This window comes from Agrilus planipennis, unplaced genomic scaffold (genome assembly GCF_000699045.2).
Source record: "Agrilus planipennis isolate EAB-ADULT unplaced genomic scaffold, Apla_2.0 scaffold236, whole genome shotgun sequence".
Taxonomy (NCBI): Eukaryota; Metazoa; Arthropoda; class Insecta; order Coleoptera; family Buprestidae; genus Agrilus; species Agrilus planipennis.
The window spans coordinates 346,337-372,549 of NW_020439155.1; the positions used below are offsets into that span (position 1 = coordinate 346,337).

The 26,213-nt window shown below is 35.0% G+C and overlaps 1 protein-coding gene across 7 annotated transcripts in view; it reads left to right on the forward strand.

Annotated features, from left to right (window-relative positions):
• The window catches only part of LOC108739593 (nuclear receptor coactivator 1), a 368,290-nt gene that overhangs the window by 241,035 nt on the left and 101,042 nt on the right, over positions 1–26,213 (forward strand). For 3 of the 7 annotated variants that reach the window (XM_018473577.1, XM_018473575.1, XM_018473576.2), the window contains exon 1: positions 21,550–22,142. The exons of 2 other annotated variants lie outside the window; for them this stretch is intronic. In XM_018473577.1, the coding sequence (XP_018329079.1) occupies positions 22,060–22,142 (83 nt within the window). In that variant the 5' untranslated portion in view covers positions 21,550–22,059. Of the gene's footprint in view, positions 1–21,549; positions 22,143–26,213 lie in introns of those variants that run through there. 2 more of the 7 variants (XM_018473571.1, XM_018473574.2) reach the window with 1 other exon arrangement.

Consider the following 26,213-nt stretch of genomic DNA (forward strand, 5'->3'; position numbering starts at 1 on the left):
CGCAACTTAAATAATACCTACGAAAATTTTCGTTACTACGTTCGCAAAACTATTGGGTTTGGCTATGGAAGAGGGGACTCATCTACGAAATGGAAGGGATAAGAAAAGGAAAGAATCATCTCACTCGCACTCGCAGGATCAATGAGGAGCTACTTGGTTAACCTTGAGGATCACTCAGGATGCAAAAGATCCGAGTTTGCCCGGCTCTGCTGTAGCTCCCCAAAACGATAACTTTCTCTCCCCTCCCGTTTTCCTTAAAACCGGCATTAAGTATATGCGCATGTATAGTTGGGACATTTAAAATTGGCTTATTAACCAGACTAGAGCGGTTGTTAACAGAATGCCTACTTTTACTCACGACAAACGTTGTAGGGAATTTCGTTAACATAGAAAAGAGATGCCAGGTAAGTGTTGCAACGGACACTCTTAAAGAAAAAGGAATAACAACAAGAAAGAGATGCAGACAAGTAAAATTTGAGCATGTTGCTAGTATTGAACTTTAATGAAAGTTCTACATTCTCAAGAATTTAGCAATGCATTAGGACGCGTCTTTTTTATGTATGTAATTCCAACCAGGCACTTATAAAGCCGATCCTGATCTTTTGCGTACGTAAGCAATCTCTAACCGCTATTATTCGATTATCTCTTTTCACTTTGCCTGTACTCTCATGAAGCATTTCTTAAATTAATAAGGACGTGTTCGAAACGCAGCAAATGACTACAGTCCCAAGTAGAAGCAAGGAAGAAGACTTTGTCAATTTTGATCGTCCCAACTATATAGGGTGTCCCAGTTATAATAATTAATATTTATACCACAGATTCCTACGGACATTTGGAACATAAAATGTTATAACACTTTTGACTTTTGAAACAAAATAAAAAATTATATCAGTTTTGAAGCCGGCTCTGCACAATCGGAAATTAATTACGATTACCAGCTGATCGTAGAAAAATTCACCTTCAGTAGGTCGGAATCAGCTGGTTTTTGGGGTGATGTTATTGTTTATGTTTGGTATTAAGTTACGGATCAGCCGAAGAAAATGCACTCGCGTTAAGGTTCATTAGATGACAAATACGTTAGAAAAACTATGTACCTATCACAATCGAAAATCCCATGATCGTAAACTGAAGTGGACCTAATGTAGTCCATGACGTCGAATATTATGTTATTTTAAATAGAAAAGAAATTTTAACAACTACGGAATAATTAGAAGCGGTGCACAAACAACCCTCACCACCCAGCGTATGGTAAAATTTTGTAACATAACGTACTAGTGTACGAAAACAAATGTATGTGTTATGGTTGTAAAAGTTGAGACAAGATGCGACCTACTTTGACCATTCACATGTGTTAAACGTTACTTTTGCCTGGCAGGGCTCATTAACTCCACGTGGGGTAATACAAGGGTGTGTCCAGAAGGACCAATTTTGGTTATTTTGTTTTTATTAAATGTAAAAACCTAAGTATTGATATAACCTCGTATAATTACACTGCTGGAAGTGACTCGAAAACAAGGCACATAATGTTGTAGATTCTAACAGGTTGTTCAGTTCGCTTTGGATTGTTGTGGAATTTACTTGTTTGTTAGTGTTAGTTTATTTATTTAGTGGTCATTTCATAAAAGACTATTACAATAAGGACAATTAGTAGTGTGATAGTGCATTCTAGTACGGTTCTTATTCAACCGTCAGTTGGTGGTGAGTTACATTACCAATGCCTATCGGATAATTCGAAATATTCCCGGTATCTGGGCCAAAATTCGCAGCAACTGGGTACGTCGCTGTCAGTGTTGCATTGAAGCGAATGGCGGACAATTTAAACATTTTTTAAAAAAGGTACGCATTTCTTTTTCACTTTTACCTTTTTTTTACAAGGTGGAAGTGCATTCGGCTTCTTCCCGGTAGGTACTTGTTACATCCACACTAGATCAGCTGAGCGACGTTGGTCGCCTAGATCCAGGCCCGTAATGAAACAAATTGTACGTTCAAATTTACAAAGACGATTTGCGAGCTCAATTGTCACTGGATTGAAAAATTGTATAACACTTTTTTGTTGTATTTTGTGTCAGGAAGCCATGTTTTTTTTTTAATTATTATAACTGGGACACCCTGTATAACTATACTGAACCATGCTCATTTATTTTTAAGGTATCTATTAAAAAAAATTAAATAATCGATAAACAATAAAAACGCATTAAGTAAATGATTTCGTCAAAATTCAATGTTAAAATTAAAAGATACTGTTTAATTGTCTTGTCAAGTAATTAAAAGCGTAAAAGCCTACGTTAAATTGCTTTTATAAACACTGATACACATATATTTGTAAACCTAACCTGACCTGTTAATGTTAATTCAATTTTTGCCCCGGTTTGATATCATTTTGTGGAAGTTCCTTTAATATGTATGAAATAAATGGTTATTTAATTGTGTTTACAGTTTATAGGCTAGGTAAGTAACTCGCCCGCGAAACGCGAGCCACCATTTTTAAAAAATAGAATTGCTTATGCTCGTCTTAAAATACAAAACCATACTAAAATCTACGTCTTGCAACAACAATCGGACGATGATGTAAACGTTGTTTAATCATTCATTGAAGTTATTATTGAAACTAAAACAGACTTCCAAGAAGTTGATTTTAGACTAAAATTATTAGTAAAAATTTATGTTACTCAAGTTGTCTTTTATTACATAGGAAAAATTAGTAACATTTTGAATAGTTTTTGGTGAGATAAAACGTATGTTTGTAATTAAGGTAAAAATGCGTAAAACGTTATAAATTCAACATGGCGGACACCCAATAAAATGGTGAATTATCTGAAAGGATTTGTCGATTTAAATACAGTAAACTATATAATACGTACGATTATAAATAAATTCTGTACGGTCGACGTCTTCACCATATCCAGTTTCAAATTATTCAATGACTATCCAAAATTTACAGAGAAAAAAATTTTTTTTAATCTTAGAAAATTTCTTTAAAAATTTAATAGTGTAGTAGTCCTTACATTTTTAAAAATTATTTGTATGATTAGAAGATTAATGTGATGTTAGTTTCAGATAATCTAAAATATTAATTTTTCGGTTGTTAGTAGTAATTGAAGTAATTAAGAGACCATCTTACTTTACCGCAAGGGATTGTTATTGATTATATGTATACTTACCGTATGTAACAACATTTTAATAATTCGCGTTTGGCACTTGTTTTTATTTTCTGTATCTACCTGGGCATAAATCAGCCTAATTTACCACTGTAATTAACAAAAAAGAAGCGAACGTGTATTAGTGTATATGCGTAAGACGTGAATCTTCTTTAGTTTCTATATTATAGTAGTATTAAAAAAAATGATTTAATGTTGCATTAACTAATTACTAAACACCAAAAAAATACAATTTGTCGAAATGACAATTTTCGGATTATTGTTAGATAGGTTACCTCTGAAACCTGTTAAAATGACTCCTTTTGGACATATCCACTAGGGGTCACCCGTGCCGAGTGACGTGACGTGTGGCGTTACACCTTCCATTTTTATACCCCTAAAAATTTTCTTCCTGCCGCCGATTAAATCGGCTAAATTTGCAATCGCCGTATTTTACTACCTATCGACATATTTTATAAAAGTGTTGTTCTTAAAATGTTTTTAACGTAATTTTATTTTACACACGGTTACATACTATTAAGTAACGCTACTGCTACGGCCATATTTCTTTTTTATATTTAACATGCAACTGTGCATGTATGTATGTGGTATCCACTTCGGTTACGTATAAGATAACTAGGTAGTACAGTACATACGCATTATAACCATACACCGCGTGCATTTTAATATAAAGCCTCGGAATTGTCTAATCTTACCAACTGTTGATCGAAGAAAGGCAGGAAACGTAATTACAACTCACGTAACATACACTTGTGTTGTATTTTATAGGACGAAATAATTATTCAAGAATTGTACCGTTTTCCTTTATAAGCGCTTATTAAACGGGCTCAGAATTTAATGCCGACTATTGTAAAAAGAAGATAATCAAACTAACACCAATCGTTACCTATTTGTATGGGGTGACCCATTTTGAAAGAACCACTTAAGTAACTGTACGCGTTAGGCGTACATTTAAAAAAGTGTCTTGACAAAAAAATATACTATAATGTTCGTTGGTTTAACAAAATTAACTTCGATGACTGATAATGACAAAAACGATGTATTTACATATTTATTAAAGAACTTAAAAACACTATTAAATTATTAAACTTAGGTTATGAATTATTCTATTTATTTACACTAATGTTGATATGTCACTATTTACTGCGCTATTTATTTCACTTCTATCACTGTCAATTTATTTCTCTTTTTCACTTCTGCAACGGTCAATTTATTTCTACTCCCTCTCGGCGATCGTCTCTTCCTTTAAATAGTCTTTTGTTTCCTTTCGGAAGCTTTCTCGAAACGTCCGAAAAAGTTTCTTTTTCTTTGAACTGTTTAACTGCTTTCCCAGAACGCAGATTCGACACACACATTTACAAATACGACGCACATGAAGAAAGGCGCCTGCGGCTAGTCGGCGAATCGATAAGCCGCTCACACACACGTATGCCCGATCGCACACAAACACGCTCGTGCTCGTTACAATACCTTTTTTTTACTCCTGTTTCAGAAAGAGCGCAAGATTCTGCATTCAGATATAATTAATTATAATAGGAATTAAAGGTCATTTTACGATAAAATATCTTCAAAATGGATTTTTTTTTATCTCTGTGTTATAGTTCAAAGGTTATTTTAAGCTTAAAATGCTACAACAATAGTAATTTTGTCTTTTTTTCTTTAATGTTGACCTACGATTACGGCTTTTGTGAGATGTACCGATTGAGACATAAATAATCATGTGGTGACCCTGACTCTGGAAGTAAAGGTGGAGCTTATTCTAGGGTGGAAAGCTCATAAAATATTAATGTGAAAATTAATTTTCAATTTTCCATCCACTACAAACTACCTGAGGTTAATGAGGGAAAATTTTGTTGCTGGTGGTTTGTAGTGGATGAAAAATTGAAAATGAATTTTCACATTAATATTTCATATTAACCACTATGAATAATTAAAAATGTCATAGAAATCGTCTAAAAAATACACGCTTTAATTTTGTTTTCCTATGGAAAGCTTGAGCTAAAAACATCTGGATGAATCTATGAAATTGGGCACGGAAAATTAGGCATTAGTTAAAAATTTTTACCGTTAAATATGACTTCACAGTACCTCAAATTTCCACTATAATAAATTATATGTGAACGTAGAATTTTGCGCACTTTCTAACTTCGTAGTAAAAAATAGGGTTCTTTTTAAAAAACCGACACCTTTGAAATCACCTTGAAATTTGACTCCAAGGTCAAATTCGTAAAAGTTATACTACTTTTGTTCAGACATTTTTTTGATGTAAGCCTTTTCCGTAGATTTATTTAGGTGTTTCTGGTAAAATGGGTCACCCCGTGTACACATACATGGCCTAAACTATTTTAATTAGGATTACGTCAATTATTTTCAAGAGTACCCACGGGACGTAGGTAAAATACATGAACGTTTATTCATTAACGGGCATTCAATAACGTCGTACAGGCTAAATTTGAATCTGTAGTTCGGTACCTACTTCTTATATAGTACAAATGTAGCACCGCAAGATTTTTATAATTTTTTTAATCGAGTTCTTAGTTGTTAAAGCTTATTTTCAAAAATAACATTATAACAACAAGAAATGTTTCCTAATCATCAATATATCCTCTACCAATCCTTTATAATGTGCTTCCTCAAAACTCTTCTTCGACTTAATTACATAATTAGAGAGAATGAAGGCAATCTAAACTAACCATAACCTAACTTTCAAGGGGCAAACTACCCTAAAAAGAGATAAGGGATTATGCACTTATTGAAGGTTGGGATATAGTTAGTTTAAATTTGAAAATGAATAAAGATTTTAATTTTTTCCAAGAAAGGACAAATAGACGTTAAAATTAGTAAAACTTTTGTCAAGGTCGTCGAGAGGAATGGAAAAAAGGGGTGATCTTCGGGCCAGGGTTTTTAGGGTGTCGGAACATTTGGAATTTCTATCAAAATATCAAATATACATTTTTATTTTGAAAGAAATAATTTTGGGAGCCCGGTTATTTTGCAGCTGAAGGTCCGAAATTTTCCTAGACAACCCTGTACATTATCAGAGATTTACGAAGTAAATTTTCTCTTCGACTTTTTTTCTTATTTCTATATAAAGTTTTATCTCTATTCATTTTTATATTACAGTATCTACGTATTATATATTGAAAAGGATGCATTTTTACATGCTGCCTACTGATGTACAATTTATTTCGATTAGGAAAACTTGTATATTTTCAATATGCATCTTCAATTCGATTAGGTAACATTGACTGTTATGAACGGTATACCCTTTTTAGAATTTTATTCAATAGCTAAAAGACACATCTTAATCCGAAATATGTAGACTTCGTTCAAACCATAAAGTAAAATCTCTTGTAAAATATGAACTAACATTAATTCCTTGGATGCCATTAATCATATGGGTGCGTATGCATTCGCTGTGTTTCTCAAACTACTGTAATGTATTTAATTGGGTATATTCATGGTATTAGTGTTTATTTTCTTATGTGCACTTCTTTGGACATATTTAAGTAATGTTGAAGTAATACTTTTAAACACTATTCAACAATGGTTTACACGTCATAATTACATGTTGTATTCTTACGTTGAAATCTTTGACTCGATTTTTTTTCCAGTTTCGCCATAAATCAAACAAATTTATCTTTCTTTCATCCAGTGACGTTCTCGTTCTTATCGCATTAGTTATCTGACGTAGTCTTGTATTTCCACTGACATTTACTTATCTGAATACTATATTTAACAGAAAGCCAAAAGCGAAATACCTTCTTACGGAAATGTATTAGGTACATCCTTTGTATTATTTCGGCTGTGCTATAAAAATAGAACAGTAATTTTTACATACATAAATAATAATAAACTTATTGTAATAATTATAAATGCATGGTAGGCTTTCACGGCCGACGTCATCTAAACAATTATAGTCTTACGGGCCTTGGGGCTATAGTCTAGGGGCTGGTTTGTATTTGCCTAAGATTTGGTCAACGGCTTGGATTCAGAGGTGTTACGGTGTGTAGGTGATACATGACAGCAGAAAAAATCATAAACTTTTTTTTGTTAAAAAGTAATCTTATTCAAAATAACCGCAACGGTCCAATTTTTGTTGATTTTCAGCTTATCGACTTGTATTTTAAAAGATTTGGTTGGTTAAAGATTTGTTTTGTTTTAATCATTTTCCATTTTATTTTATGAGGTCGCGTACAATTTGGGTTCATTTAAATAATATATGAATGATATTTCATGAGAAATTTAAAAAACTGCATTAAAGAACGCTTTTAAATTACTACTAATATTATTTTTTAGATAAAATTTATTAAAAAATTGAATTTTCATGTAAGTGTTGTAATTAATGAGGGAAACAAAATTAGAGTTTTGTCCGTTTTTATGTTTGGTCACAGAGGAAATTTGAATTCATTACAGAAGAATTATTACTAGAAGTTCATTATTCATGTACTTCAATGCCAATAGTATAGTTTTATTTGGTAATATGTAAATGGTAACGACTTCAAGTAAATTCTGTGTTTACCTATTTTCAAAAATTGTTTAGTTTGTGTTTCAAAGAGAAGGTCTACGGTATCTATGCATTGTATGCAGTCATTAAGTAAAGTGCGATAAAATACGAACAATTCAAAGTAAGGTGTTTGTTTGGTAACTTTACAATAGTCGTGCCTTCAATACTAACTTGATGATCCTATCCGTAATAAATGCATTCATTGTTGTAAAGAGTTTTCACAGGAGCGAATAAACATTTAAAGTTGCAGTGTTCCCCCCACGAATAGAATTAGCCAAGTGAAAACGGTTGAATAATTAAATTACGATGAAAATTAGAGCGCAAAAATACACATCATTGAAACGAGTTATACTATTACAATGTTGTTCATATGGTCATCGTCATTATAAGGTCGTCAGTTCTATGACTGGTTGGACACGCACCTTCATTCTTTCTTATCCTGAGCTAATCTTCGCATTTTCCTAAAACTAGAAAGACCCCACATCCTTAACTATTTGCGAACAGTAATCTAATCTAGGTCTACCTCTACCCCTCCTAACTCGCGTTTCTGTCTCTAATATGTCTCTGGTCAGCCCTTCATGCCTGAGAAAGTATCCTATCATGCCTATTTCTTATTGACCTCCATAGAGTTTACTATTCTCCTATTCCTTCTAATTTCTAACCTCGTTATTCGCTTGTAAAACCACAGTTCGAACGCTTCTAACTTTTTTTCCGCAGCGTGCACCGTCCACGTTTCCCACCCGTACAGCGCCGCGTTCCAAACATACACCTTTAACAAGTTTTTTCGAATTTTGAAATTCGTCATTCGAGGGTATATTAAGTGTCTTTTGTTAAAGTCGAGTCTGCGCTATCCTCTGTTTTATATCTCTGCTGCTCCTTCCATCCTGAAGTATTTGACTTCCTAGAAACCAAAAATCCGCCACATCTAATTTTTCATCTCCTATTTTTATATTCGCTCTTTCCCTACATTTTATGGCAAAGTCTGAAAACAAATGCCAAAGAGACGCGTTAGGCGGCCTCGCTCATTGAAAAATACTACATACCCCTGATAGCCTTAACGCTTTCCCCACTCATTTGGTCTTAGATCCGCTACCGTCCCATGGAAGGCTTTAGCTCCCACCTGGGGCAATAGTCTCTTCCTTTTCCACCTCTAACCTCTCCAATTTCTATAACTGTCGTTTTATCAACATTTAACTTTCAGTTTTTGTCAATCAAAATAGTTTTCTCACCTGGAGCAATAGATATAGAGTTACTAGAAAATTTAGAGTAAAACGAGCGCTTGTGATTGTTGTAGCAATATCTGACCACAAAAATATCGATTTTTTGCACCCTTTTGGGACCAATATTAACCTAAATATGCTGAAATTAGTATGTGAAAGTAAATAGTTTTCATTTTCTTTTAATCAAAGCTAACTAAAAAGTTGTTTTGTCTTAATTTTGTCGGTTTGAAAAAATAAAACAAGTTATCATCTCAGTTGGCTTTAATTTATTACAATTTTACATAAATCTTCAATACAAACAGTATAAAACCCTTATCTAACATAATATATTAACACCAGGTACCAGTAAAATCCTATAACGTACATTGCAGTTACAAGTACATGTGAATATTGTTTAGAACTGTTATAGATTAAGCTTGTGATTACATAAAAAACTTCTTTGAATAGTTTCTTTTCAATGAAAAATTTAATTATTGTTGGTAACGAATGTTGGTTCGCTACTGTCACGCTTCGTACATTTAGACGTAAAAACGAAAGTCTGAATCACGAATCGGTGGCGGCGGCACGACAGCGTTCGCTTGCTTACTCGTTCCACTTTGGCGGGCTGTTTGGTAATGATTTTGAAATAATGTAGATCAAGAGTATAACAATAAAAGCGTGCACTTGTTCTTGTTCCGTGCCTCGCTGGGTAATAGATAACGCGAACTTTGTTTCGACGGTCGTGTTATTTAAACAAAAGAAATTAACAGTGAAGAATACGTATAGACAAAGAATTAAACACCGCCTGTCTATTTAACGTTTTAATGTGTGTGGATATAACATAAATATTCGTCGAATGCATGGATGGGACTTTCCTAAATTACTACGACGTGGACGTGAGAAACCTCCGGTGTTACAAAGGAAAATTTTGATGACATACATAAATGGTATTTCTACATGTACATATGTGTAACTTATTTCATTCTATGCGGTTATATCATTGGTTATCTGGTTTATTTATATCTAAATTTTCTAAACAAAAAACACAGACCCCGCATAACGCGCTAAACGAGGCTATCTTAACATGTAAATAATGGGGTTGGAGGAAGATGGATAGAAAATTGGTTAGGTATTAAATATAATAATTGTTTTTTTGGTAATTTTTTACATTAGTTAACATTGGAATTGAGACATGAAGTTTTGTCAGGTAGGTAGTACCCACCAAGTAAAGTAGTGTGGTAGTATTTATTGGAATTTTATTTATTGTTTGTTTAAAAATCAATGTGACTGAGATACAGGCTGTTAAAGTTTTCTTAATCGTAGGAAATTCCGGTAGGTACGGCCCTGGCTTTAGCCTTCCGTCAGCTGTTCCCGCCAAACATCGTTTGTCCTAAAAGATATCCTCTTAATATTATTCCAGTATATCAGCCATAAAGAAACTCCAGTGCGTCATAAATCTACCTAACTAAACAATGACGTCATCAATGCATATTTGGTGAAAACAGCTGACGAAGGGCTGCAGTCAGGGCCGTACCAACTGGAATTTCCTCCGATTAAGAAAACTTTAGGAGCCTGTATCTCAAGAAACATTGGTTTCCGCATGGAATTAATACTACCACACGATTCTACTTGGTGAGTACTACCTACCTGACTAAATTTTATGTCTCAATTCCAATGTCAACTAATGTAAAAAATGACCCTTTTTTTTAGTTTTATTTTGAATTACTTAAATATAAACGTTTGGCCTCATCATCATAAGATTATCAGTCCTAAGACTGGTTGGACACGTACCTCCACTCTTTCCTATCCTGAGCTAAACTTCGCATTTCCCTAAAACTAGAACAGCGAAGGATGTGCGCTATTTTCGAATAGTAATCTAATCTAGGTCTACCTTTACCCCTCCTAACTCCTGTTTCTGCCCTACCAACCTATCTCGCCTATTTTTTANCATCTTGCTTTTGAACTCCTGTCAAAATTTGGATCATTTTCAACAAATTGGTCCATAAAACCTAGCGCTGCGCACAATTTCGGGGAATCCCCGGGTTGAAATAAAAGAGCGCTAAACCGAAACAGCGTTAAGCGGGGTCTTACTGTATTAGTATTATGCGGATCATTTAGTGTACGAAAAAGTGAGGAAAACAGCAATAACAAAATAAAAAGATATGACCTACCTCAACGTAAATACCAACGACAAACAAAGAAGAAATCAGCCGAGCCTAACCTAACATAACCTAGCCTGGAGAAAATGACCTAATTTTATAAAATAAGCTAAAACATTGGTTTTCTATATTATGTTACAATTGGGGCGTTTCCTCACTGCACTCTTTCGGAGTGGGGTGTCTACCTATCAGCCCTTTGTGGAAATGTTTTTTTTTTTCTTAATGGGTGTACTGCTGTACCACGTATATAACTCGAAGGACCACCGTATAAATAATACACGGACACGTGTATGTTATTTATTTCACTTTTTACATATGTGCTTGATCATAATTTTTTTATGAGAAGACTTTCTTAGCTGAGGACTCTGTCAAAAATTGATTGACTGTTGCTTGAACGTTGAACTGTGTAACGTTGATTCTCGAATATTGATATCTAATATGTATGTCACCCTTCAAATGGAAGGGGGTAAAAACCAGATTTATGTGTATTAATACACACTTAAACCAAATTCCGTCGTTTCTTTTAAAATGAATATAAAATACAAAATTATTCGTCGTGCAGGTAACTAGCACACACACACAAATAGCTTAAGTACTTATAATATAAATGAATATAAAGATGAACCTAATATTTACAGAAAGATATTGAACTAGACCAAATTTCTGAAATTTCTAAATGAACGAGATACCTAAGGGAACAAAAGAGGTATTAAACTTGTCTATAATTCACAATGGAATTCTTAAACCTGGTTTTTCTATCTACTTAATGACTAATGGACTCCAATAATATACATAATACAATGCCTCATCATCATCATAAGGTCATCAGTCCTAAGACTGGTTGGACACGAACCTCCACTCTTTTCTATCCTGAGCTAATCTTCGCATTTCCCTAAAACTAGAAAAAAAAAATCGGTTGTCTGTAAAGTCGGTTTACTGACGATAGTTGAACGTGACAACGTCATAAGAAAATACTGATGGAATTGTTTCATTTTTTCAAAAGAAAATTTTAATTTTATTTGTTTGATAGATATTTTGTATGGATATAGGTAAAGAGGTAAATGGAAATGTATTATTGTATAGCAGCTGTCCACGCGGACGCATCGCTCACTCAAGTATGAGAGAGACAGATGCCGAACGCTGCCGAACGCGGAGGCCGATTGTGCCTATTTGTCGCTCGTTCCGCGCTCTCGCTTGCATTTGGAGCCTTAAATGGAACGCCTCAGAGCGAGGTAACGCCGCATGAGTCATGTTTTTTCGTGCGTGCAGCCGGCTGCATCGAATTATAAGACGTTGTCACGTCAAAAAAAAAACTTGGGTGTTTCATTCTGGTGGGCGGGCAGTTCCTCCGGACTATGCGGGAAGGTAGGGCGGAAGGCCCTCTTCAGCCTGCTTTCAGGAATCGTGGGAATGGGTGGGTGGTGGTTCGGGCGAGAAAGATGAGACGGACGAAATGAAGACATAAGAGAGTGAAAGATTATCTGTGGAATATTACTGCCTCAGTATTTGCCTAAGTGATCCAAGGAACCCACAGAAAAACTTGGACCAAGGCAGACAGACCCGGAATCGAACCGCCGTCCTCCCGAATGCTAAGCAATGGTCTGAACCTCTAGGCCATGCCGCTCGGTCTAAAACTAGAACAACCCATATCTTTAACTGTTTATGAACAGTAATCTAATCTACCCCTCCTAACTTCCGTTTCTGTCTCTAATATGTCTCTGTCTAGACCTTCATGCCTGAGAATCCTACTCTTTCCCCTATTTTTTATTGACTTCCATAGAGTCCTGTTTTCCTATTCTTTCTAATAGCTCTTCATTTCTAACCTATATCCACGGTATCCTCATCATTCCCCTGTAACACCACACTTTGAAGCCTTCTTTTCCACCGCTCCCACTGTCCATGTTTCACACCCGTAATGCCTAACTATGTAATAATAACAAATATCGGCTATAGTCTTTTATGCCAAAACAAGGACCCTTCCTTCTTTTCTCCTCGCCACCGTGCACGACTTCATACGGTAACTACAAATGAGTAACACCCAAATTTAAAATTGTCTCCTCGAATTTTTTGTAGTTTTTTCATGCTAAACTTCTTAATCTTTGCTGCGCTAAAATGTAACGAGACCATTGCACAAAGAACAATGATGGTCTTAAACGTTTATAAATTAATTAGTTTAATAATGTAGGGTTATCAACCAATTTATTAAAATATTCACCAACGTATGTTTTCTTACGATGATTTATTTGCGATTTTAAATTAGTAATTGCAGTTCATTCTTAGTTGTGTTGCATTTGTACATACAAGATAATTATAGCTTTCAGATTAGTGTTCGAGTTTCACAAATGTTGTCTTGAACAGTTATTATAATTATTTATGTATTCTAATTCTCTGGTTTTCCTAAGCAAGCTTGTAATTACTGTCAGTGTTTTTGTTTGAGACCGCTTACATACGAGGGTGGATTGATAAGTTTCCGGCCTGACCAAGAAAAACAAGGTTTTTAAAAATTTTTTTTTTTTATTTCTCAACATAATCTCCTCCAAGGCTGATACATTTCTCATAGCGGTGTTCCAGTCTATTAATGCCATCTCTATAGACTGATTCGTCAAGCTCCTCAAAATAACCATTTACAGCTTCGATTACTTCTTCATTGTCCGCAAATCTCTTACCGCCAAGCCATTTTTTGAGATTAGGGAACAGAAAATAGTCACTCGGGGCTAGGTCTGGAGAGTAAGGAGGGTGCGGCATCAATTCAAACTTTAGATCGTTGATTTTAGCCGTCGCAACGATTGACGTGTGCGCTGGTGCGTTATCGTGATGAAACAAGATTTTTTTCTTCGCCAGATGAGGTCGTTTAATTTTCACCTCGTGGCTCAAACGTTGCAATAAGTCTGCGTAGTATTGACCAGTGATAGTATTACCCTTTGCAAGGTAATCAATGTATATAATACCTCTTGCATCCCAAAAAACAGTAGCCATAACCTTGTTCGCCGAAAAAATTGTTTTTGCCTTCTTTGGAGTTGGTTCCCCTGGTCCAATCCACTGTTTAGACTGTTCTTTGGTTTCAGGAGTGTAGTGGTGGACCCACGTTTCGTCAACGGTTACGAATCGACGCAAAAATTCGCTTGGATTACGCTTATACAATGACAAATTTGCGGTAGAAATGTTTTTTCGAATCAATTTTTGGTCGACTGTTAGCAAACGCGGCACCCATCTTGCACAGAGCTTTTCCATATGCAAATGTTGGTGCAAAATATGTTGCACACGTTCATATGACATCTTACAGGTCTCAGCTATCTCACGCACTTTCAATCTGCGGTCTCCCAGCACTATTTGATGAATTTTTTCGATCATATCTGGAGTTGTGACCTCAACGGGGCGTCCTGAGCGAGGCCCATCAGAGGTGCTCACACGACCCTTTTTAAACTCGGAAACCCACTGCTTAACGGTTGAATATGACGGGGAGGATGTCCCCAGTGTTGAGTCCATCTCTTTTTTAATTTCCTTCGGCGTTAACCCCTTCAAATAAAAGTATTTGATGACAGCACGATTTTCCTGCTTTTCCATTTTTACGAAAACCACAGAGGCGTCTTGTTCAGCGTGCTGTCAAACCTACACTAGCAAGGAGATCGGGCTGAAACTATAGCTACAAGCTATCCAAGGATGGTACTATAGAATGTCACCTCAAGGTAGGCCTAGTGGCGTCATCTCTTGGTTAGGCCGGAAACTTATCAATCCACCCTCGTATTACTTATGTATCTACATGTAAATGTTACTTACTTCTTGAGGTTTAATCATCGGTGCAGAAAGAAAACCTACTTATTTAGTTGTTGGTTTGCAATGAATTTTTTGGTTCATTCCTAGTCGTTTACATGTAAAAATTTTATTTAAGCGGCCAGAGATAAACTTCTAATTGAAAAATTAGAAAAACATTGTTATATACCAGTCAGTGAATTGCCTACAGAAAAATAAGGCATTATAGAAAGTTTTAAATTGGGTATTATTATTTATTTGTACGTAGTGTTACAGTTTGTTTTTATTAGTTTACTTTTTTATTTTAAACAGAAGGCGCTCATAAAATCAATGCAGTTGCATTCATATTCATAATACTTAAGGGGATTCAGTAGTACACGCGCCGTAGAGTAAAAATATGCTTATCGGTTCTAGATGTCATGAGTTTAATTTTTGGAATAGAGGTTTGAAATTTTGTAGTAAGATAGATAAAGCTTTGTTCTAACGCCTGTCGAAGGCCATTTTTTAGTTTTTTAATTTCTATTGAAAATACGTGTCTTACAAGAAGCATCTACTTTAAGCACTTCCAAAAGCTTTTAATGACCAAATTATTGAAAACCAAAAACGTATCGAGTTAATGTGAACCTTTGTCTGTTACCATACAAAAAAATCACATATTTACCTCGCAGCGTTAAATCACAATTTTTAGAATAGAAACCCATGTTTTCGGAAAAATTAGAGAAAAATTCACACTGTTTTCAAATCAGCAACTACAAGATAGCACCGCCCATTATTATCGATCGATTTAACTGACTAATTTCATTTTGTAATTATGCTACAAATTTGCAACAATATCATTATAATTCTTACTTCTTTTATTGACAAAAAGAGTCTCGAACGACAAGTGTGAAGGAATTCTAAGCAGTCTTCAACATTGGTTGAAAAGTTCTCAAATTTTATACCACGTAAAATTTTAAACATAGAAACGCCGGTCTTTGTCTTATCCAAAGCTTTGACAAAATTTTTGATTAAGCCCAACGTAATGTAATACATTTTGGATCACCCAAACATTTATTTTTAATGTTCATTTTACCAGGAACATATACTAAATTTCTTTGTAATGATCCATTTTTGTTCCATACGCATAAATCCAAAAGCGCTCTCGTGACTTTTAGATCACACAATTGTGACGTTCATATTTCATCAGTTTAATTAATTTCGACATTTGTTTCTTTACAAAGCACTGCTTGACCTATTGGAATAGATGGGTTTTTATTTCCGCTGTGCAAAAGAAGAGTAGTAGGGATATAAAGCAGAGGATAGCGCAGGGTCGTGTCGCCTTTAATAAAAAGAAGTCACTTCTATGCTCGCGAACGGTTAATTTAGAAATTCGAAAAAGGTTGTTAAAGGTGTATGTTTGGAGCACGGCGTTGTACGGGTGTGAAACATGGACAGTGGGAGCGGCGAAAAAGAAAAGGTTAGAAGCGTTCGAAATGTGGTGTTATAGGCGGATGATGAGGATATCGTGGGTAGAAAAGGTTAGAAATGAAGAGGTATTGGAAAGAATAGGAGAACAGAGGACTCTATGGAAGTCAATAAGAAATAGGCGAGATAGGTTGGTAGGATACCTTCGCAGGCATGAAGGTCTAGTCAGAGACATATTAGCGGCAGAAACAGGAGTTAGGAGGGGTAGAGGTAGACCTAGATTAGATTACTCTTCGCAAATAGTTAAGGATGTGGGCTGTTCTAGTTTTAGGGAAATGCGAAGTTTAGCTCAGGATAGGAAAGAGTGGAGGTACGTGTCCAACCAGTCTTAGGACTGATGACCTTATGATGATGATGATGTGCAAAAGAACAGCTTTGAAGCGTGTCTTCGAGAAATCCATAACAAGGTGCAATTCCTCAGAGTTGAATAGTTGTTTCTGAGAAATGCATCGGATACTGATTTTGCCGGGTACCCGACAATCGGGTACCCGGCAGAACTAGTACGATTAATGGTTCATGTCTTCGTTCTGGTGCGCTTTCCATTAAATTCCACCCTCACCAACGTCCTAAACTACAATAAGTCTTGCCCAAAAAGTCGTTTAAACATAAAATTTTGATTATTGGTTGACTGATTTTCAACGAAAGGTTTGAGTTTGAGCAACACGTTAATTTATACTAATAAGTAGTGTCCGACCGAAAATTCGGTTTCGGTTTCGGTTTCGGTTTCGGTCGAGTTTCGACAAAAAAAACGAGTTTCGGTTTCGGCGGCAGACCTGCCGAAACTACGACCGAAACCGAAACTGCGTTCAGGAGTTCTCGCGCTCTGCTCGGTCATGTTCGGTGCGTTAAATTCCATCCAAGCGAACAATAACAAAAGTAATTTTATGTTTAATATTATATAAAAAAAGCATGAATAATCTTCAAAAGAAAAATGAGTCTAGTCTACTATACTTACTCAAATAAACATCTCACCTATTTTAAGTATTTTTAAGGCGCAATTAAAGTATTTCCTTAAATGAGGGGTTGTTATGTTGATTTTGATTTGATTATCAATAAGTGAAAATGTCAAAGACTGCAGAGCTATGTGATTTAAAGATAAAAAGATAAAACTGACTGATTATAATAACGTTTTCTTTATTTTTCTCTCAAAACATGATCCTTATTAGGAAGTTTCGGTTTCGGTTTCGGTTTCGGTCGTACAAACCAGTTTCGGTCGGACACTACTAATAAGTTATCATCAATCAAAACCTTATATACCAACAAGCAACAGAAATGGTAATAGTTCGGCCATACCGATGCCTTCTTATTCACAAGAAAAAGTAAACACAAGAACTGTATCGAAATAATAAATAATTTGGTATAGTAATCAATCAATAAAACAAATTAGGGCAAACAACCTATCCCAATGCAATCGTAGTTAGAAATTTTCGACACTGCCAGGTACCCGACATCATTATCCGGTACTCGGCCGGATCCTAAAAAAAGACCGACTCCGGGGGATACTGAATTCTAACCGGGTAAGTAATTCGGATTTTGACTTACGATTAGGCAATTGCAGATCTCTTAAGATCATTGAGTTCAGACTTGGGTTGTACTTTGTAAACTGTCCTCATCTCCAGTACAGTTATGCGGGCTGGACTCCTTACTATCGTTACACTCCGGTGTAGTGGAATACTGCTCAACGGTTATGTGAAACTTTAGTCACTTCTGCTGAGTGGTTTGGGAACCGGCTGATCCCCTGAGTGCGACACCTGAGTAGACACTGATGGACACTGCATATTCTGTTTTATCTTTATTTTTCGCGTTAAAACGGAATGCTTTGGTGAGGCAAAAGTAACAGTCGGTTGTCTGGTCAGGCTCTCTTCATATCATTAATATACTGAAGTTCAAAAATCTATTTTTACCTGAATATCAGGAGTTAACAACGCCCAGAGGTTGTGCAAACCAGATGAGGAACTCAGTTTTTATCTTGCTGTAGGACCGAAAATCAAAAATAGGCGTTTGACAATGATTTTATTGTAGAATAACCTCGATTTAATTGAGCAATATTGTCGCAAATGTAGCAAAAACGGTTTGGGGTAAGTATACACACATCAGACGACATTTTAAAGAATTATGTAGCATTTACTTCACACTGTTGTGTACAGAATTGAATCGACTAGTAAATTATAATAAAGGTCGACTGTACATGTAGTGATAAATAAATGAAGAATAAGAATAGTATGACATCATTATCATAAACACGTTTTTGAACCTGCATTTTACACATATTTTTGTGTTTTACTAATGATAAAAAACTTATCATGTTTTTCGTTTTCGGAGATTTGTAATTTTCTATATTATATTAATAATAATCAGATTCATTTACGTTTTTGTTAACGAAATTAGTTTCATCATCAAACTATACATTAAGGCTCACAACAATGGTTTTGAGTAGCGCAACAACGTAAAACCGCTGAAACGAACGCGTAATTCTTAATTAGGTGAGAATTATATTCACAATACGCATATGTATGTATGTATGTATGTGGGTATGACGTAACGCGTGATTTCTCTCTTTCTCCTTGGTCGTGGTCAGTACAAGGTTTTGGCATTCACAAATGCTTTAAATGGTCTTCCTTCGCCCTTAATGTCTCATTTAAGATGGAGAATACACATGGTTAAATGTATATATTATAGATGTATTTAGTTTTGTATTTTTTCATTCTTTAATTGTTTATAAACTTCAGAATTGATCGAAATATTTAAGTATTATTCCTAAAATTACGCTTTGCGAAGTTAGATTGATTTTTATTAAATTTTATAAGGCTGAACTATTAAATTATTACGATGTAAGTACATATAGTAAAAATAAAGATTTGTTTCTTTAATCTTTATTAGAGTGTGGTATATATCAAAATTTCGGCAGTTTAATCAAAAGAACGTATTTTTTTATGATAGTTCGTTAATCATCTATCACTTTACAAAAGGTTGTTCATCACATAATGATGTCACTGGGTGTTTTATTTTGTGATTTAAATTTTCATCTTTTTTGATTCTGTCAGTCAACCGATCAAGAATTATGGAAAAAGTTTTACTGGAAAATTGATTCAAATGACTGTGTCAGAAAGTTTGACCAGCTGAAAGTTTTATTAAACCATTTACGGACTTCTTTATTTGCGATATAGGGGTGAAGTATATTTTAGAATTCATTGAAATTTTGAAAGAGCTTTACATTCTAAAACACTCCAAAATATTAAAAGTTGAGTTACTTAAAGACTAAAAAAGTTCACTTTTGTTGTATCACAATCACCTTTGTAAAGTTGAAATGAAAAAGCTTATGGGTATTTCTGAAGATAGTCTGCCAAAAAAATAAAGTAAAACAAAAATACTGGTATGCAAGGGAAGAAAAAGTAGAGAAAGAGTTTCGGTATCTAGGATGTCATATAAGTCAGGATGGAAGGAGCAGTAGATCTTTAAAACAGAGGATAACGCAGGTTCGAGTCGTCTTCAACAAAAGGAAGTCTATGTCTCGTGAACGGTTAATTTAGAAATTTGGAAAAGATTGTTAAAAGTGTGAAAAGAACAGAAAAGGTTAAAAGCGTTCGAAATTGTGGTGTTCCATGCGAATGATGAGGATACCGTGGATAGAGAAGGTTAGAAATAGAGACGTATTAGAAAGAATAGGAGAACTGAGGACTCAATGGGCTGGTCAGAGACATATTAGAAGCAAAAACAGGAGTTAAAAGGAGAAGAGGTAGACTTTAATGGATTACTGTTTACAAATAGTTAGGGAGGTGGGATGATCTAATTTTAGTGAAATGCGAAGATTTGCTTAGGTTAGGAAAGGGTGTAGGTGCGTGTCCAACCGGTGTGCCTGTACTGTTGACAACAATAATGCAGATAGGTATAAATACAAGTTTTCATGCATCTGAATTTCTGAATTATAAAAAACATTGTACATAGTTCTCAGAATGTTGATTGTTATAGTCAGGTTAGGACGAAATACAAAAATGGTCACTATGCAAATTTCGATTATGTCACATTCTTATTTCATTATTACATGAAATCTAAAGGTTTGCGGTGGACGACAAATAATAATAAACGACAGTCGCAACGGCGGCGGCAACGTTTGCGATCATTGTCGAGCGCTAATCTGCGGAAACGGAAAACTTGACGGTCTATGAGCACAATCGGCAACGTCGCGTCTTCTCTGTCGCGATTGCCAATGAAGCAACAAAAGAAAATGTTTCGTAAATAATTCCGAATTTGTCCATAAGAATACAAATTAAGCGTAAACTAAGGTCGTCAAAGTAAAAACTACCATTTTTAGTGTACTCTCGCGCTATTCGAACACAAAACAATTCGAATAGTCAGGGACGGCTTTGTGTGTTATTCAACCATTCTCTGTCGAAGTTTTATAGATGAATTCGGCGTGGATTGTAAATAATTGAAATTAAATAAAATGAAAAGTTATGTTTTACATAATTAGTCATTATATATTTTTTTATCTATTTATTATCAAGTAACTAATATACAAGTTGTCCAGTTGTAAGAAATCCGTTTGATTATTTGATATGCTTTTTATATAACTAAACGGCTACGATTTACTACGTAGAAGCTGAATTAAATGATATCAATGATTTTCGTCCCTAGCGGATTTTTATGTTGTAAACAAAAGGAAGGGGTAAAGGTGATAAATATTTACATGCCTAGAAATGTATAAAAATTGGCATATTTATTAACTTTGAACCCCCATAACTTTTTATGGGGTGAGACCGCCACGAACTTTTTATGATACAGTGGTGGGGGAGACCTCCTCTTTCGATCATGTAAACATTTACCAAGGAAGGTCATGATCACGACAGTACTCACTTCGTTCGTGTTGTCTGTTCTTACCGTAATTTTATTTACGTTTATTAATTATTAGTGTTCGTTTTTGTGTTTTTGACTATGGAAATAAGTGATATACATTGTTTATTGTCATTACATCTTCCTAATTTACTAAAATATCTTGTTATTGGATGCCATTACATATTATCATTCCTCATTTGCAGTTCTTTTACTCACTGCAGACAAGAACTTTAGTACAGAATGAACAGACATTTCTGAATGTGTAAGTTTTGTAGTGGTAAGTGCAAATAGCAGTTGCAAAGCAGGTTTGTTGTCGTGGGAGCCAATACGTTGGTCCGGTCCTGCATATCGGCGGAGTTCGCGAGTGGCAACGTCACCACCGCGACCTACTAACCCCATTTGGAAGACTAGCACTGCGATAGTTCGGGCGCTTCTGTACGACTACACGCCATTGAGCGACCGGCAACTATACCGTCGATACGTGGGCTATACGTTATTACGTATTTTAATAGACATACATTTTACGATTCCGTCTGCTGTGCGAGTGTTTGTTAGCCAGTGCTGTGAGTGAGTAGAAAATACCTACATGGAAACAAAAGCGACCGCGACCGAACGAATATCGCGCCCCAGTCGACTCCGATCTTGACGGGTGCTAGTTGTGCTTCAGCGTCGTCAGTTCAGTATCTCGTGAACAGCAGTTGAAGTGCGTCATCGAAGGGTTCACAAACGCACGTGTTTTGGCGTGTATTTATGGAATAGTGTCGAGATTTTTATTAAGTGATGCTGGATAAATTACATTTGTTAGTGTTGTGTAAATTACAGTTTTTGTTATTGTGATTAATAAATTTATTTATGTGTAAGATGGAAGAAACTTACGTACGTAGTGTAACTCTTGGCCAGCGATGACCAACTGTCAGTGGCATGTAGTTCTAGTCACATTTCTCAACATCTGCTGACTACTGCTCAAATCATCTTGGCTTACTGTGATAATGCTTGAACATACCATGTACTACAGCATACCTTCTTTATTCGACGAAGATTCCAATTCTAACTTTCTTGACTTCTATACTAGGTAGGTTTTTTGCTATGCATATTCATAAAGGTATACGTAGCAAGTAGGTACACTTGCTCATAGAAAAGCAAGACATCTGATTATTATTAGTGTTTGTCATGTTGGCCGATGGCCAAAATTAGGAGCCTTCACCTCCTGTTTCCGTTAAGTGACGTTTTTTCTGAAAAAAATAAGCCGGAACAGCGAAGTAATTACAAAAATTATGTCTTGAATAGGAACTGGACGGGGTTAAATAATTAGTTTTTAATTGCTGTTTTACAATTGTATACAACCTACGCAGAAAATCGCGTAATTACTTTAGGTAGGGAATTCTTAAATAATATGGTTTAACACGACAACACAGAAAATGAATTTACGCCGACTGAAAGAAAGATTGAATTAATTTTTTTAATTTCGTGTTTTATACAAGTACATACACTGTGCAGTAGAACTTGGTAATATGGCATCACCCTAAAAACGTGATATTTTGATTTTAACGTAATAACCGAGTGTCGTTATTCACAATAATTAAACAATTTCGGAAACATTCTGCAGTAACCACCCATACGGTTCATGTGGTAACGACAATAAACATTGGAGTTGCCTATGAGATTTAGATGCAAACTTTTTATTTTTTGAACCTGTAGGTGCCAAGGGGTACTAATACGACCGTTTAGTTTTCAAGGATTTGTTATTTAAAAGTATGACGTTATATACGAATTTGTTATCTTTATTACGAACTATTTCAGCATTTTTGGTTTGAATAGTTTTGGGGGAGACCATTAAAAACTGACATTACATCACAGCTGTTATAACTGATGTTGTTGAATTATATAGGGATGGATAGATCCAATGAATTGTTTTTTTTTACGTTGTTAACATGTGTTATTTAATACTTTATGTATTACAAAGGATTTGCTCTAGATTGGACGCGGAATTTAAATTAGGTACTAGAAACGTAAAAGTATTTATTTCTGGCAATTGGCATTCAAATAATATTAGATTATCATTATCCTTCTACGTACTCAAGACTTTAATATTACTGATCTGGTGATATCCAGCGTCTGAACACAAAAGTCATAATAGGAAACATAAAATTACCATTATTATTATTATTTTATCTTGTTTCTCATAGTCCTATTTCCTTCTTTATTTTTCCTCTTATTTTAACTTTATTCTGTAAATGTAATTTCCCAAAAATTGAATGCTAATGTTAGTTACCCTATGTGTAATCCGGTCTTTCATTACGGAACAGTAAGTTCCACACTGGATACCTACATAGAACAGTTCTGTAAGCGAAATTCAAAAGTACTTTGTACAGACAGACACAACACCACACACAGGTACTGCTTACATCTGTAGATGTACTATAGTAAATAAAATCAAATTTACGCGGTTATATACATTGATGTGCCTATATTATGTACGTATATAAATGTATTATACATGGAAAACTGCTTTGTAAGCACTTGAATTACATATACTTACCTTTTAAAATTCATGTATGTGGTTTATTTGATTTTGATAAATTGACATAATGTCAAATCACTGGCCAGGTGTATAACTAATCACGGTAATGATGTCAGCTATTTTCCTGATGGTCCGTTTCACTCTCTTTATTTGCAGCTTCAAATAAGTGACTGGCGTTGGTAATTTAACTTGATTTTTACCCTTACAATTTTTTTTTACCTCCCTCCCCTCTCGGTAACCATCTGTAGTATATGCCAAGACCTTTCTTCCCCTCTATTTTTCACGTAGTAAGTCATAAAAATATGGTTTTTAAAGCATTTTTTGCAAACAGAAAGTTTTAAATATACCTTGGAAAAAGCGCGAGATTTCTCTAGTGGATGTTGATGAAAACTGTGATGAAAACCTAACCTTCCCCCTGTGACCAAGCGTGGTATTTTTGAAGACCCCCGCCCCTTTGGCGGGTCAAGTAGTATGTGGGTACGTTCCCTAACTCTTGTGGTTAATAGGTAGGTATAAGTATATAAAAAACTGTAAGGTTGGATTTGACAGAAAGTATTTAGTTATCTAAATCTAAATACGTTTATAAATGGATTTTTGTCAACCTAGCAAATAAGCACACCCATATTACAAAGTCGCAAAATCATTCATGAGAATTAAGTGCCATTTTACTTTTTAGTGCTCTAATTAAATTTTTAGTGCTCCATTCCCTATTTGAAAATTGCGTGAAGACTAAAATAGAACATCCACGCCAAAATTTCTTGGTGAACGAATTTGTTTCCAAAAGTAATGATGCTTTAATTTAGTGCTTTTTAAGGCTATGTCCGAATTGCATCCCGTTTTTGATAGAGGCTGTTAGTGATTATTAGTCCACATTTAGGCAAATCATACAGCAGCATTACCATGTAGTTTACCGCACGAAAATTTGTTAACTAATATAAAATGTAAATTAAAGGTTTTTATTGGCGATAGAAGAATAAAAACGACATAATATTACAAAAAAAATGGTCTGTGTGGTAAGTGTCATCATAAGGACGTTAGTCCTAAAACTGGCTGGACACGCACCTCCACTCTTTCCTATCTTAAGCTAATCTTCGCATTTCTCTGAAACTAGAACATCCCACAATCTTAATTATTTGTTAATAGTAATCTAATCTAGGTATACTTCTACTCCTCTTTAACTCCTGTTTCTGCCTCTAATTTGTGTCTGAGTAGACCTTCCTACCAACGTATCTCGCCTATTTTTTATTGATTGAGTCCTCCACTTATTCTTCCCAATACCTCTTCATTTTTAACATTATCTATCCACGATATATCCTTATCATTCGCCTGTAAGACTACATTTCAAACGCTTCTAACCTTTTCTTTTCCGTCGCGCCCACTGTCCATGTTTCGCACCCGTACCGCGCTTCAAACACACCTTTAACAATCTTTTTTTGAATCTCGAGCATGGAAGTGACTACTTTTTATTGAAGGAAACTCGACCCTGCGCTATATTCTGCTTTATAAATACAGTTTATTATATTTCATCTTTAGTCGGGTCCACCGTCCATGTTTCGCATCCGTACAGGGCCGCGCTTCCAACATACACCTTTAACAATCTTTTTTTGTTTTACTTTTATTTATTTTCATACAGTACTGATCTGTCAGTANTAAAATGTGTACACTATTTACTTTTGCGTAAACGTTTATTTGAAATTCTAATATTATATTTAAAATTACATTTATATTTAAATGAGCTTCCAAGAACGACTGATTATATTTCGAGTGAAAAGATTCGTACGTGTTTGTAGTTCTTTGCAGAGATTCCGAATGTTCTGCCCAAATACATAGTGGAAACGTCGCATTTTCATCAATGTAATTTTCCACAAGATAGTCCCGGAATTTGGTTTATTTTTCACTTTGTGGTTTAATCTTGGCCAAATCAAAAACTTATTCACCAACATTTAGGGCTAGAAATGCTTAACCAAATATATAAGTTAAAAATTTTGGAATTTCTTCTTGGTAACAATGCGAAAGATAGATGAGTTTATTTTTGAGTTCCCTATAAGCAACCTTTCTAACGACCTATCACGCCACCTAGAATGAAATGCGTACTTCTTGCCACCATTAAAATTTCAGAGACATATGTACCTTTGCATTTATTAGTACAAAGCATAGAATAATTTTTAAATGATTTATTAATCATTACTACGTGAAACAGTTTTTGAGAAATACGGCTATTAGTAGACAGAGGAGGGGCTGCGTGACGATTCTTGGATCTTATATGAATATTTGAAGTACGAAATATATGAATGAAATGAATTAATAAAATACATCACTACATAGTATAAAACAAAGTCGCTTACCCGCTGTCTGTTCCTATGTATGCTTAAATCTTTAAAACTACGCAACGGATTTTGATGCGTTTTTTAAAAGATAGAGTGATCCAAGAGAAAGGTTTATATGTATAATACATGCATAATATAGTAGGGAGACACTGATAATTTTAGAGGTTTCTAATGTGATGTCGTAAATAAACACATTTTTTGCGCTTACATTGCAAACGCTGGCTAAACCGTACGAGATAGATCAAAATAATGTACTACAATATTGTACATCTTAAAAGGGTCTACAAAAAAGTCC